Consider the following 15,346-nt stretch of genomic DNA (forward strand, 5'->3'; position numbering starts at 1 on the left):
TAAATTGTCGCATGCAGATATTCCATATGTCCACTGAACGTGTACGTTTCTCTGTTCTGCTCAGCAGTGTGTGTGTGTGTGTGTGTTCCTAGTAGTGTCTGTTGTCGCCTGTGTGTATTTAAGGTGTCCAAGTGATGAGTTTGAGTTTGTCAGATGTCTCAGCCCTCAGTTGAGGGCCATTTGTCATTGGTGGGATTCATTATTTGTGTCCCTAACACCTCCCCCTTCCCCCAGATGGGCAGTGTGATCACCACTGACCCCCTGTGACAACCACAGCACCTTCATTATGTCACCGCGGCCACCCTGTCACTACAGCAACTCTCTAACTGTCTGGGTGACACCCCTGGGTGGGACTCCAATCTCTCATCTGGAGGCCTGCCTGTCTCTGAGCTTGTCACTGTGTGTGTGTGTGTGTGTGTGTGTCTGTGTGTGTCTGTGTGTGCGCATGTGTCTGTTGTCTGTGTGACATTGCTCTCCGGTTTGTGTGTTTGTGTTTTTGTTATTATTTCTCAATAAATCAATATGTAATTCCAAACATTTTAATGGCTTTGTTGGTTAGTTCAGTTTAGTTTCCTGTGACTAACAGATTGTTCGGCTGAATTATCCTAATATATTCACCCATCTGGTTCAACAAACAGGTACAAACAACACTTTTCTATTCCGGCTTTTGCACCATCTCATCTATTATCCCTTTAATTTCAGGTGCACAAACTGACCCCTAAATTAATGAAATAATTTCCCAGGAGGTGTTAGGTATAGTCAGTATATATAGTTTTGTTATCCATTCCTGTCCCGTATTATCACACTCTCCTTCCCAATGGGATAATTTCAGATAACACACTGGACACTGTTATATTATTACCTCTTCCCCTATTTTCTAATCAGCAATTATTCAATTATGTCCCATTAGTTGGAGGGTGTTGCCAATGTTGCTGCCCTGGGCGTTTAGCCCCTGCTCTCTGTCAAGGGGAGACCCAGAGGGCCCCGCAGAACGCCTGTGATTAGTGTTGCTTCTGCAGAGAGGTGACAGAATCCCTCTTCAAATATTTTGTCTTCATTTTACGGCTCTGAGATGCAATTATGGAGCAGCAGTTCATTACGCCAGCACGCGGCGCTTCATGTTTTATGCATGCTGCCTCATTTAGGGCCTTTATTAACGAGCCAGGTCTGACCAGGCTGCTTGAGACTATACTGCAGGCTGCGTTATGGCCACCACTGCTTGTGTTTGTTTAGAGGTGTGTGTGTGTGTGTGTGTGTGTGTGTGTGTGTGCTGGCATTATGAGTAAGCAAGAGTGAGGGAGTGAGTAAAAGAAATAGAGTGGGTAAGAATGAAGGGCTAGATGGAAATTCCCCCCCAAAAAAAGAAAGAAAAATGGGATTGAGAGAAAACTGAATGAAGCGTGTGAGTGAGTGTGTGTGGTCAGTGTAGTGGTCACTTCACCACTGTGCCCTCTTTATCCCAGCAGCTGGCCTCATAACGTGGCTCTATAGTGTTGAGACTGGTGCAGGCTGGCTTGGCTTTAAGGCAGTAGATTGAAGGGGTGGGGGCAGCAGGGGTGACTAACTGCACCTCCCTCAGCAGAAGAAACTCCATCTGCATCCAACATTGAGACAGATGAGGCCAATTTGGCTCCTTAAATTTCTGGGCTGTGATGGATGTGGGGTGGCTGTGCACAGTGAGAGGTTCGTAGAAGGGTGTAAAGGGAACGGGGGAGAGAGAAGGGAGACAGGTGAGAAAGGGGGAAAAAGAGGGAGACGACAAGGGAAGGAGAGAATGAGGGAGGAAAGAAGGTTAAAGGAGACTCACCTCTGACCGTTAAGGGTTTGAATTTATTGCTTAAATTGTTTATTTACTGTTTTGGCATTTCTGCCTAACTTTTTAACGTACAAAGCAGAGACAGAAAGTTGGGAAAGAAAGAGAGTCAAATGGTAGAAAAGTTTAGAGCTGGTCTTTAATCCAGTATGAGTGTGTCATACAGTTTACAGTACAGTATGTTGTGAGTACATTGGGCACATGACTCATGTAGGTCAAATGAGGTAGATATTGTATCCTAAGGAGTGATTCAACCCCCTGACCTGACAAATTGATCTACAGGGCTAACAGCAAACAGCAGTATGTATTTATGTGTGATGCCAGTGCACAGTATGTGTTGACAATGGCTTTCCAGGTTTTAACTGAGGCAAATCTAAAGCTAATGTGCCGTAGCTGGAAATCTGTGACGGCAAAAATTGTCTTCGATGGAACATTCTCTGTTGGGAGGGCGGCCAATGGCATAATGTACTCAATGTTTACCAGGCTTTTTCATTTCTGTAGTGTTCAGTGTTTGTAAAGCACCCAATGCAGTTGCAAAAATCACAATGCAATATTATTGATTCACTGGTGGTGATCTCAATCAGGTGTGCCCAATAATTTGTGTCAAACACATAAATGTGCTCAAGCTTGGTTGCATTACACTTTTTTTTTTTTAGATTACAAATACAAATTTCAAGTAGTCAGGTTGTATCTGCCCACAATTTTGCCCAGCTTTAACTGACTGATAGCCTTCCCACTGCAGACCAGAGCTCCCATCTGCACTGCAGATCTGCCCCCCCCCCTTTGATAAGAACTCTACCATCCTCAGGCCTATATAAATATTTTATCAAGTATAATGGAAATTGTCAAATCCATCTAATTGTGTAATGCATTATGAAGACATCAAACTTAAACAAAGCACATATGCTATCATTTCTTTTAACGACTGGGACAGGCTGGGCCCGGGTTGAGCTGGCGGTTTGGTACCCAGGGGGCCTTCCACAGGGCTGGGGGGGCTGGCAGCAACCACTCTGGATATACGTCTCTCTGTTCTGCCCAGACCTGCCTCGCTCACATTTCATCAAAGGAATCAATTTCTCAAATGTGCACAACTGTGAGCCATAATTATATTAGGGCCCAATGGCAGTTAGCCATGACATGAAAGCAAAAGAGGGAGAGAGAAGAGAGGAGGAGAGAAATGTCCATCTATACATGTTTGCATTGACATGTATCGTATTTTTGCTAATATAACTTTGAGATAAACATTTGGTTTTACTTTCGGGTTAAGCAATAAATGTGGCTTTCCACACAGTGCCATTTTTATGTTCTAGATTCTTGTGTCACCTTTTCGTTACTTGGTGCCGAGTTGGTTTTTTTTTTTTCTTTGAGAGGGGGGAAGATATTGCTGTCATTGCTGTCTAAAAAGATAAAGGGATTAGGATGGAAGAACAGGAAGACAGATGGGAGGAATGGCACAGGTGACCAGAACAAACAAATCAAAAAGCTTAGGATGTGTGACATGTTGAAGGGGGGGGGTTGCTGAGTTGGGATTGAATCAAAGGCGAAGACAGAAGAGATGATGGGTTTAATGGCCTTTGTCAACACCTTCTTTCTACATATCATTTCAGGGGAGAAAAGAGCCAAATCACTACGTATACCCTGATAAGCACATGCTCTCATCGGGAAATTAAGAAATTTCTGCTTCCAGCTCAAAATCACTTGCACAAACATACATGCTTCACAATTTAAATAATTACATTAGTCGAAATTAAGTCAGAATATTGTCTCCTATTGTCACCTAGATTTTATGCACTTACAGTATTTCTTGTCCATTCTTCTCCCTTGCTCCTGACCTCTCCTATTTTTTTACCCCCCGCTTCATTTTCTTCCACTCTTCCCTCTCATCCTCTCTATCCCGGGGTCAGAATGGGATTCAGAGGGCCCTCCCTCTACGCCCCGGCTGATGTATGGCTTGTGGAAACAATGTGAGCACCGGATTGTTATTCTGTTTGCTTTACATTTGACAGGCTTGAGTTAGCGTCCGACTGGGATCCTATCTCATTAGGCCAAATGCGGCGCTAAAACAATCATAAAAATTGTTTGGCAACTGGCATCCCACTTAGGAACACCTGTCAACATACAGGCAGAAGATAAACTCTGCAAATTAGAGTCAGGAAAGAGATTGAATCAGGGAGAGGGAGAGAGATGCCCATATGCTCCATGTTGTTAGAGACTTAATGATATGAAGTGGTTGGGTTGATGTGGAAGCTTCCTCCTTGATGATATTGATTGTGGTTTGAGGTACGTTAACTGTGTGTGTGTGTGTGTGTGTGTGTGTGTGTGTGTGTGTTTGTGCACATCCATCTCTATGTTCATCAAGACTTAATTCATTTGCATTTCATTAAAAATAAATGTGGTTTGTTAATCCTTCATATTGATTATCTCAAACAACCATAGCAGTAGAAGCACAGCGATTTGTCTTTTGATACAAATGCATTAAGAATGGAGGGATTTTTTTTTTTTCTGGAACATGCTCAATTGTGTGCTCCTGTGCGTCACTCAGAAGCCTACAAATGTGTGAATTTTTGCGCAAGTCTCCTCTCACTCTCACATGGTTTATTTTTTCTTCCTTTATGCAAACACGCACCCCACTCAAGCACACACCTCTCTCTTTTTTCCTCCGCTGTATCTTCCCCTCCTCACCCTGTCCAAACATACATCTTTATCAAGCGGCTGTTGTCAGACAACATTAGATAATTAATAGGCCATTTGTCAGGCCTGTGAGAAACATGTTAAAATCCCCGTGCAGCTCCCCAGATAAATCCTGCCGCGCACACAGACGCCTTTGTTGTGTCAGCCTGCCATCGGAGCTGCAGATTTACCATTAAAGGACCCTCATTATTAATCACAACTAATGCTAATTAATTAGGTGTCTGTGTGTGTGCACAGAGGGACCAGCTCTAAGTTTCAGTTTGTTGTGCAATGTTAATTGGTAACTCGGCCCAGGGCCCTTAATGGAGTGTTTTCCATTTGGAGCGGGGAGCAGTTGACTAACACAGGGGTGAAAAAACATAGACAATGCTCTCATTAATTAAGACTGTGTAAAGAGCTCTGCTCTTGTTACTCTTTGGTGTGTGTGTGTGTGTCCGTGTGTGCGTGCTTAAACAGTTTGTACAATATGAGTGCCTGTTTGTGAGGATATGAATGTGGAGATTTGTGAATACAACGGTAAGTAGTAGCTGCAGAACTACCTGTTTTTGTCCCTAAATTTAAGGGTGTTTGACGTACTTCCTCAGCACTGTAATATGAGATTGCCCAGGGTTCAGTTAGCAACAAATACCAACATGAAAGTAGATGAAAGCCTACTATAACTACATTTTATCTTTCAAAAAATACTGTTAATGACATGACATTCTTTTACAATTGTTTTCTTTTTCTTTTACCGTCTGTGCTTTAATGGATACTTTACAGTTTAAGAAATACAACAGCAATGACAAATGTCCTAGTTCTATTTGGACATTTCATTCTTGACAATTTAATTGTTTTTGGTTGCAGAAGTAAACATTGATACATAAATTGTGGACGATGGGCCAAAACTGTTTGTATACAGCTACCTAAGGCTATCAGTGTTTGTGGTTTGTATCACTCAGTACCACAGTCACCCCAACGGACCCGTGGACCAAAAGACTCCCCAAAAGCGGCGCTAAGGCCTCCATTAAGCACAAAGACCGAGTTAATTAGGAAGCTTATTGCCTCTCCCGAGGGCATGAGGTTCCAAACACTCTCCTATACACCCCTGCTGAGGGAATCTAGACACAAACTGATGCACTGTAATTAACAGTGCTTAGCAAATCAACAGCAGCTATTTTCTGTTTGGCAGTAGCTGTGAGAGCGTTAAAATTAACCAAATGAAAGATAATTATTTTTCTTTTCTTTTGAATTCAGTCACAGTGAGTTGTCTCTCCCAGATGTCTACGCCTGCATATCCCTCAGGGTATCATCATTTTTCAGGCAAATTAATCAATATACAATAACAGCAATCATGCTGTAGCCCCCTCGACCCCTACCACATATTTTGAAATCTCTAAACAATTCCTGAATTGTTTTAGCAGGAGTGCAGTAAGCGAGATAAAAAATATACTTCTATTGTAGTTCTGCTTCTTGTATTCCGCTGTTGGAGCAACAGCACAAACATATACTCATGGTTCCTTGGTGTAGAGATATAAATAGAAAGCAGAGGAATGATGAAGAGCGCTGTTTCAGAATTTGGATGTGATGACTAATGGAGGGGATCATGTGTGATTATGTTTGACCTGTAGTACAAGGGTAAGCCCCCCCCAGTCCCATTTGTCTGTTATCACAGGCAACAAACGATGTCTACAGATAAGCATAAGGGCCGGTCATTGTAAGGTGAGGAGTTCATTTCCATATTTCATGATCTAAGACCCCATCAGTCAACTGGTAGACCTCTTTATCAGGCTAGATGAAGTGATCTGTGAATTGGGTGCGGGACACGTAGATGAATAATGTTCTAACCTTACAGTGCTATAGCCTGTCTAGTATTGTACACTATAAGAGATACAGTGGAGACCGGAACATAAAAGAAACAACTTTTGTCTGACAAAATAGTATTTTCTTTAGCTTTCCAAACATATTTTTGCAATAAATTCATAATATATATCACTAGTTTTTCAAGAATATGCGAGTATACATACATGCAATATTTTTGACTTAAGTGCTTTTATTATGTAATGTAAAAGATTTAAAAAGATCATCATGCCTACAGATTAACATCGCTTTAAATAAGCAGGACAGAGTTGTAGAGTTTACTGGATTAAAACATAAGTTACAGTGAAAGTATAGGCGAGAAACAGGTTAAAATAGGTAAATGTAGCAAAAGACACACAATTGCTAGAAAGACAGCGAGCATGAACGACAGCATTACAGGAAAAAATGAGAAGGGGGGGGTTAACTATGTCCACAGGTAGGTTATTTCTCTCTGTAAACATATGTATCCATTTGTCCCGTGGGTGCGTACCCTTGCCGTCCCGTCGGCAGTGGCTGGGTCACACCTCCATTAGGGGCTTTGTCACAGTGATTAATAGCTCTTTCTATCATCTTTAATTCACTCCCTGATGATGGCGGCCCTGCTCGCTGCTCGGGGTAATCGTGTGATGTATGAGTCCGCCCAACACCTCATGGCAGAGGTGAAAATCATTCCACCCATGCAGATAGCAGGCCCGGGAACAAATGTTTTCCCTCTTAATAAAAATAAATGAATTTGCCGTCAAGTGCGAACATTTAAATACATTGCATGCGCGTGTGTGCATATCTGTGTTTATGCAAAGTGCCATGATGTATTTTCATATGTTCCTGAGTGATTTTGATGGGAAGATAATATTGTTTTCCTCATTATTTTGCACTATATCTTTTGTGTTGGCTTTTCACATCCGTATATATTTTTTTTTCGCTTGCTTTCTTGTGCTATCATGATGTACCATCTCTGTTTGTAATGCAGTCGCAGCCACGATGCTACTCCCAGCTGGAGTTCCCCTTCTCTACCCAGAATTCTTTTAGCACTCCCTCTTTGATGAAGGGCGTCAGCTTGCAATGATGAAGTAATGTCCATTACTGAACAAACAAACAGGACTATTTGCTTTAAGTAGGCAGAGACACACAGGAATCCACACACACACACACACACACACACACACATACCATTTCGATCATCTGTGTTCAGTGTCCTTACCGCCCCACACGTCTAAGCAGGGCTACGGTCTTTGACTTATCAATCATCTGCACATGAAACCACAATTTTTAGAACTCCGAACATAGCATATTTGCTTTTGGCTATCGTTTACCTTACAGAAACATATATGTTTATGAGCTGAAATGCTCTCGTTGAGTCCACTGGACCGGGGGAATTTCTGGTCTAAATCAAATATAAACTTGGAGACCGGTGTGAGGGGGGAAATGTCAGAGGAGAAACAGCAATGGAGGGATACAGTTACCTTTAAAAGCTCTTGTCCCCCTACCATATGGCAAGCCTCACATCCAGGACTATAACCACGTTACACAGTCTCCATGCTGAAAATCATTATGTTGACTCCCAGAGCCACATTGAGTTTCATGCCCGGCCCGGCTCAGCAGGGTCTTTAAAAGACTTTCCCCTGAAACACGCTGTGCCCACACAGTGTGTGTGTCAAACACAATAGTTGCACAGACACTGTGATCAGGAATCACTTTAGGGAATGACAATGAGTAATACTCAAGTTGTAGATCAGGTTTGACAAATACACACACGCACTGCGTAACACAGAAAACCCAGATATCTGTATTAGACAGCTGATTCAGCACATTGTGTTCATGCATAGATTTTTTTTCCCCCACAGCAAACACACTCTTTGACAGGAATTATGATTCTTAACTGGCAGAGGAAAACAGCTCATGTACAACTTATGCAGTGGTTGACAGTTTTGCACTCCTTTTCACCAGACTCCGTTCTTTGATCTTGCCAAAGTGGAAGTTACACATATTTTAGGGATATTTATATACCAAGCACTTGGCGTATTGTGTGCTTCAGGTAATGTGTCAAAGTTTGTAGCAGTGGCTGCGGGAGTAAAGGTGAGAGCACATGGAAGAAGTTTTTTGTCCGGGTCTTGAGTCAATCGCTCAGGTTAGTTCATGACCACCTGTGGCCAATCACAGTGACCCGTTCAGTCAATCAGAAGCACGGTTACTTCATGGCCAGTGAACAAGAAGTGTATGTGTGTATCTGTGTGGATCAAAGGTTCCATGGCTGACAGCGCAGCGGTACAGTGTCACACAGGCAGCCCTTCAGGAATGTTCCTCAGCCCAGGGATGGGTTTTGGAGCCTCATTAGCAGAGCCCCCTCTCCCCGTGCCCTGTCAGCCTGCGTTAGGCACAGCCCATCTCAGATGCACGCTGGGGGAGCGGCAGCTTCCTGTGAATCATTTCCGGCGCTGAGTATCTTTCTGTCTTTCTGTGTGACATCTGGCTGACAGTCTGTTGTCCTAGATGGCTTCTTCATTAGCTTGCTTGTCTGAATACTTATCTGTCTGTGTGCTTGTTTGGTGACCTGTCTGAGTGTCTGTATGTGAACTGCCTGTTTTTCTTGCTTCTGTGCTTCTTTCCACCGATTTCAGCGACATATTCAGCTTTTAAGACCTTGGAACACTGCTACTTTGCTCCACCTGCACACTGTGTCAACACTGTGAATGATTCAATCCCTCTTCCACCATTAAGCTCCACCAGCCACGTGTGCCACTCTGAAGAAGCCCAGTGTGGGTTCAAGGGTCTGACTGCGATGTCCTGTTTCACTCTATTCACAATTAACCCCAGTATGCGTCCCTATGTTTTCACTGTACAGTGGAGGAAGAGTTCAGGAAAAGGAAATATAAAACAGTTAGAGCAGCACAATGCTGAGCAGACCCTGCTTACCCATCTTGGCATCAGCTCAAACAAATGGCAGATCTCCGAAAGCCTGTTTTTGACATATCAGGTCTTGTTTAAAATTTTGAAATGAATTAAAATGTGCCCGTCGCCACAGCCAATGATTAGTCATTAGAAACAAGAAGAAAAACATTGACATTAGAAACAAATGTCCTCCCTTCATGTTCTCCTGCTCTTTATACAGAGCTTAATGTGAACATATTAAGGGCTTAGTCACATGACCTGTAGGACATTATGCTGTTTATTTAAACTGATTAAGTTAATAAATTAAATTCAGTTTCAATTCAGTTTTATTTGTATAACACCAAATCATTAGAGAAGTTATCTCTGGACATTTTCTAAATAGTGCAGGTCTAGACTGTACTCCTCAGAAAATAGTTTACAGAGACCCAACAGTTCCCACCATGAGTAAGTACCTGGCGACAGTGGCAAGGAAAAAGCTCTACTACATTTACACGTTGTATGTATTTCTCATTTGTCTTCTGTAATTCAAATAAGATGAAGACAAGAGAGCTTTAGTCAATGTTACAGGAACATTTTAAAGAACATTGTTTGCAGTGTTTATTTGTGATAATCCAACAATCATAAAGACGTCACTGAGCATCACCCTCACGTAGAGACTCTCTTTCTCTCTTTCTCTCTTTCTGTTTCTTTCACAGGTGAAGGTGACGATGAGTTCGCCCTTTACCCATCTGACATCTTAGACGATGTATGTGGCTCTGATGGTGATCCTGCGCCTTCTTCGGCCCTGGCAGAGGACCCAGCGTCCCCTCCAATCTCTGATGATGAGGCTTCACCCCAGCACCCTTTGTCATTCCAACACCAGAGCATCTTTTTACCCCAAGAAGATTTGACCATTCCCCTGGACTTTGAACTTCGAGAGTCAGCAGTTCCAGGCGGAGGCCTGGGCATCTGGAGCCGCAGAACGGTAAACATCGGGGAGCGCTTTGGACCATATGAAGGAGAACACAGGCCTTGTCTCCAAGACCCCACTCAAGGCTGGGAGGTAAGAACATGATCCGAAATTATTGCTTAGCTGGGTCGGTACTTTCATACACATAGATAATTGACAAAAACTAATATTGCATTAAGTGCTCTTCAAATGTTGAAAATCAAGAGAGGCTTTTTTTATTTTTACATTGGAACCATAGTTTTTAAAGGTTTAAGGATTATATGGTATCCAGGGTAAATACATTTGCCCTACACGTAAATGAGCAGCTTAGCTTTGGTTCAAATATACACATGAAAATTGCACTTGCAAGGTTTTTCTGCAACAGTAGTAACACACTTTCTGACAAGGGGGGTTTCCTTGGCCAATATACACTGTAGCATTCACATCAGTCCTCTTTTTATTTCCTCCCATGGCGTCATGTTAACATTTAGCCCAGTGACCACAAGGCTGTTGTTGCCGTTTGTTGCCCAGTGATGTAATGTTAGCTTAGTGCCATTGAGAGAAAGGGAGTTGAGGTTGTGCTCTTAACTCAATTAAAATGAAAAGCCATAAATCCCTTTTTCATCCTAGTTAGGGACCCAGTGCGGCCATTGGCAAATCACATATTGGTCAGCCGGCACAAAAAATCGAAGGCAGGGTCACAGGACAAGGTCAAAGGTTAGATGTGGTCTCCGTCAGTGTCAGGCTAGTTTGGTTTTATGGAGCGGGAATAAGGGGGCTGGCAGAGTATCAGTCTCATTTAGTCTTCCGAAATAGATCCTCTCTAATTTGGATGTGAGGATTAGTCCTTATATTCAGGCCTTTGTCCCTTTGTAGGACAGAACCAAGCTCATTAAGAATCGCTGACCATGCAGTTCATAAAGTAAAACGTGACAGGTTTGAAAAGATGATTCAATACAGCATTCCTTTTCTTTCTAGTATCTCTCTAACCCCTAAGTCCCTTTTAATCCACTTTTTAGTCCACTTTAAAACTGACTGAGAATGTGTTGGTAAAGTATCAACATTCAGCTCATATAAATAGTTTTGGATTTGGACTGGTGCTCGTTGGGTTTGCATCATAGAGCATTACCCCAGCCCATCAGCTCTGACTCATTGGTTTTGGCTCGGACCAAACCAAAATAAATTTCTTTTTTTTTTCTTCTTTTTTTTTCACTCGGGACTACATTTCTACATTTCTCCAGGAAACAACTTCTCCCTCATTATCAACTGCCGGGTGAGACGCAATATATAAATGTCTCCTAAATTGAAGTGAGGAAAAACTCTTCATTTTTTCACCATTTTCATAATACAGAATCTTAATAATAAGTCTCTGTCCCTCCTGAAGAGATTTACAGCTGGTTGAACAAGCTCTCTGGGTTATTCCTTTTCCCAGGGAAGGAAATAAAGGAAAAAGAGGTTTCATGAATTTTAATCCGGCGGTAATTTATGGGGAGCTTGAATAATAATATGTATTTAAAAAGCTGAGGAGCTGGGATGTGAGTGGGCATGTGTGTGCGTCTGGGGGCAGGCGGGTGGGAGGATTGAGGGGAAAGATGGGATCCTGGCGAGGCAGCACTGTATCACAATGTTTAATTACCATCCTGACAGCAAGCCATAACTCTTTCCATTAAGTAAATAAGTTGTAAAGAATTTATGATGAAATGCCACATTATTCAGAATGGATATTCAGTGATGACATCCCTTTGCATTAAATATGGTAAACGCCAATAAGCCCTCGTGACCCCCTCCCCCCTCCCGTGCCCACCCGTTAACCATCCCTCGCCCATTGCTCACCCCCCCCACTCCTGCCCGCAAACCGTCAATATGCCAATAAGCCTGCGGAGGGTCTGTAAAAATAAAATTGATTTGGTAAATGTGAGTTAAGATAGATATGTTTGCTTTCATCATCAATTCTGTGCGGCGCGGCGAGGTGATGTCACCGACCGGGGAACGCTAAAGTGGCGCTCCCATCTGGAGCGTTTGATGGAGGGCCCTGAGCGGTCCAGGCCAGTGGTGACAGACTGGGGGAAGTTTGTCACCAGGGAGGCCACCGCTCCTCAGCGCCATCACCATAAATTTGGGGGCTTTATTCATAAAGGGGAAGAGTGAGTTATGGCATCCATGATGCTTTATGAATACAGGAATGGTGACTTATGGGAAAGATAGCTTCGGTAAATAAGAGGTAGAGAGGCAGCGGTGAGAGGGTCTGTCAGGCAGAGACGCTCACCTACACTTTCATATGCAGAACTGTAGTGCTGACTGTGCCAGTAGTCATATGCTCACTGGTGTGTGTGTGTGTGTGTGTGTGTGTGTGTGTGTGTGTGTGTCTGTGTGAGTGTGCATGCATGTGTTTGTGTGTATTTGTGACAAATCTATCGTGAGTGCTTTTAGTAAGTTTATGATTTTGAGTTTGAATAATGTTTGTGTTAAGGGTTTGTTTAACTTCGTTTAATCAGATTATTTTATCCGTGCCAATAAAAAAATGTAAGTCAGGTGTTAGTTAAAACAAATGGAATGAAAACAATGGAGACGGACCGAAGCTTGTTTGGAGAGGGTTTACAAAGGTGTTCATACATATTTCACTCAAAAACAGACACAAGAACATTTAATCTCGAACAACCCACACACGTTGTTTACTTTCAGTTCAAGAAATGTAATTGTAAACTAGACTGGATTTATTAACTATAAGGAATTTATTTTATTTCATTTGTTATAAAATAGAAGAACAATAAAGACCTCAGCTTTTCAATCCAAATGGCTTTAAATGTCTAAAGGGAAAGTGAAGTGACCCTTTAACCCTTGGGACCCACCATAACAAAGCTGGTGACCTGATGTATTGCTAGATTTTAGCACATGGTCTTGGCTTAAATACATTTCAAAACTTTTTTCAAATAATAAAGGGTTAAGTACTTGATTTGTTTTCCCAGGATGTATTTAATAATTGAACTTAAAAGTCCAGTGTGTAACATTGGAAGGATCTAGAGGATCTATTTGAAGAAGTGGAATATAATATTAATATTCATTCATGAATTAATATGAATATTATATTCCACTTGTTACCGTAGAATGAGCGGTTAGTATCTACAGAGGAAACGGGTCCTCTTCCACGGAGGCCGCCATGTTGAACCCCCATGTTTCTACAGTAGCCCAGATTGGACAAACTCTGGCTCCAGAAGGGCCCTTTCATATTTTTAAGTTAAGTTTGGAAGGCTGAGCTGTATTCATATGGTTTGAATTTGCAACTTCACCACTAGATGCCCACTGAATTCTACGCAATGGTCCTTTAAATAATGAAAAGAAAAAAGAAAAACCATGAATTGCAAAATATTGCATTCCATCTTTCATGTGACAGAATAAGGATGAGGTGGCCTGCAGTTGCCCACAATATTTGCATGTATTTCTCCATGGCTTCCTTGAAAATAGTCTTAACGCCTGGATGCCCACCAGTCCATATTCGGCTGTCTCTCTCTCTGAGTCGTTAGGCACATTGAAATTCAAACTCCATTTGTGTCTGTCCTCTTCTCAGCAGCAGCAACAATAAGACAGGGAGTTAGAGTCCGGGAGAGAGTTATCCAGCACTCAATGAGCCTTTGGGCTCACCCAAACTCGCAGCCCCACGGGATTATGGGTCCTGGGCTTAGAAAGCTGGGTGCCTCCTGCTGTAGGAGCAATGGGCGGAGCAGGTTAGGGGTGCGAGAAGGGTTGGGATGGTGAGTGGGGCGGGACAGGGGTGCTTAAGGCCTTTGTGCACCTCTTCAGCGAGAGGCGGAGGTGGAGGTGGAGGCGATAGTGTTGGTGGTAGTGGTGGTGGTGGTGGGGAGGTGGTGAAGGAGATTAGCAGTGATGGTGAATGGGAGTAGAGGATTAGGTGGCTAGGCAGGGCCTTTCCTGGCTCTGCCTGTCTCCTGAACCTCCTGGTCATGAGAGGATGGGAGGATGGAAAGAGGAGAAAGCAGATGCCTGGCCAGGAGGAGACCCATCATTTAAACTGTTGTCTGCTGATTATCTTGCATTACTAGTGATCTACTGAGAAAAAAATGTTTGTAAAAGTTTGCATTGTGTGATTATATTAGCGTTAAATTAAGTTATTAAGTGTTGGATTAGAAACTTTCAATTTGAGATTCCAAAACATATTTTATGAAGCTTTAGTCTATGTGTTTATGGATCTAGCATGTGACATTTCATATTTAACAAAAAGCAGAAACAACAACAAAAATGTAATATGCTGTTAGATTTTCAGTTTTCAGGCAGTCTTGCAACTGTAGTTCAACTGCAGGTACTGCTTTTACCATTTTGCTTTTTATGTGTACAGGCAGTGCGAACTCCAGGAAAGATCAATCCTGGAATGAGGGTTTTGTGTGTCTGTGTATTGCATGCGTGTCCACATACGCTCTTGAGTGTGCATGCGCGCATGTGCGTGTAAGACAGAGTGTGAGAGTGTGGATGGAGGGCGTTTTGAGAGGGCGTGTTTTTTGTGCACGGATAAGCTGCTGTCCTGAATGAATGCAGATGTCTCTGGCTGGCTGTCTGCCTGTCCCCTGTGCGCTGACGGCCCGTCACCTCTCTCTGTCACAAGGAGAAAGAGCCACTCTCAGTCCTGGCTAAAAGCCCCTTAATCCCCGAGCCCCTGCCACATCCCATCCACTGTCAGCGTAGATGGCCCTGCCCACAGCAGCGCTTAGAAAGGCAGGCGCTAGGGATGAACCTCTCTGTCACTCACGCACCTCTCAATGGACACACATCTTCACATTTTCACACACACGTACACACATATAGTTTTTAGAAATTCAAAGTGAAAAAGTCCTGCTTCTGCAAAGGCGATGTGAATGGCGGTTGTCAATGCATTGTGCTGCATGCACACAACGGCTGCGCTGACATCATTGTGGGACCTGTTCTCTCTCATGAGAAGAGCACTAACCGGCCGCTGAGACACTGTGTGTAATAATGAAGGAGCCGTTCACTGCATACACTTGGGTCTCATTGGCACTTAATGAATTGTGAAGAAGACAATAAAGACCATTAAAATCAGTTGTGTGCGAGCAGAAGGAAATGTGTCACCATGTAGACTGAATGTTATGGACCTGAGACTGAGAGCTGTGCTGCTGAGGAAACACATATCCTTTTATTATACCTTCAATTGTAAATACACA

General features: G+C 42.9%; 1 protein-coding gene across 12 annotated transcripts in view; it reads left to right on the forward strand.

Annotated features, from left to right (window-relative positions):
- The window catches only part of mecom (MDS1 and EVI1 complex locus), a 132,423-nt gene that overhangs the window by 31,702 nt on the left and 85,375 nt on the right, over positions 1–15,346 (forward strand). For all 12 annotated transcript variants that reach the window (XM_051396836.1, XM_051396832.1, XM_051396827.1 and 9 more), the window contains one exon: positions 9,925–10,271. In XM_051396836.1, coding sequence (XP_051252796.1) covers positions 9,925–10,271 — 347 coding nt within the window. Of the gene's footprint in view, positions 1–9,924; positions 10,272–15,346 lie in introns of those variants that run through there.

The sequence above is a fragment of the Dicentrarchus labrax genome, unplaced genomic scaffold, assembly GCF_905237075.1.
Source record: "Dicentrarchus labrax unplaced genomic scaffold, dlabrax2021, whole genome shotgun sequence".
NCBI classification, from domain to species: Eukaryota; Metazoa; Chordata; class Actinopteri; family Moronidae; genus Dicentrarchus; species Dicentrarchus labrax.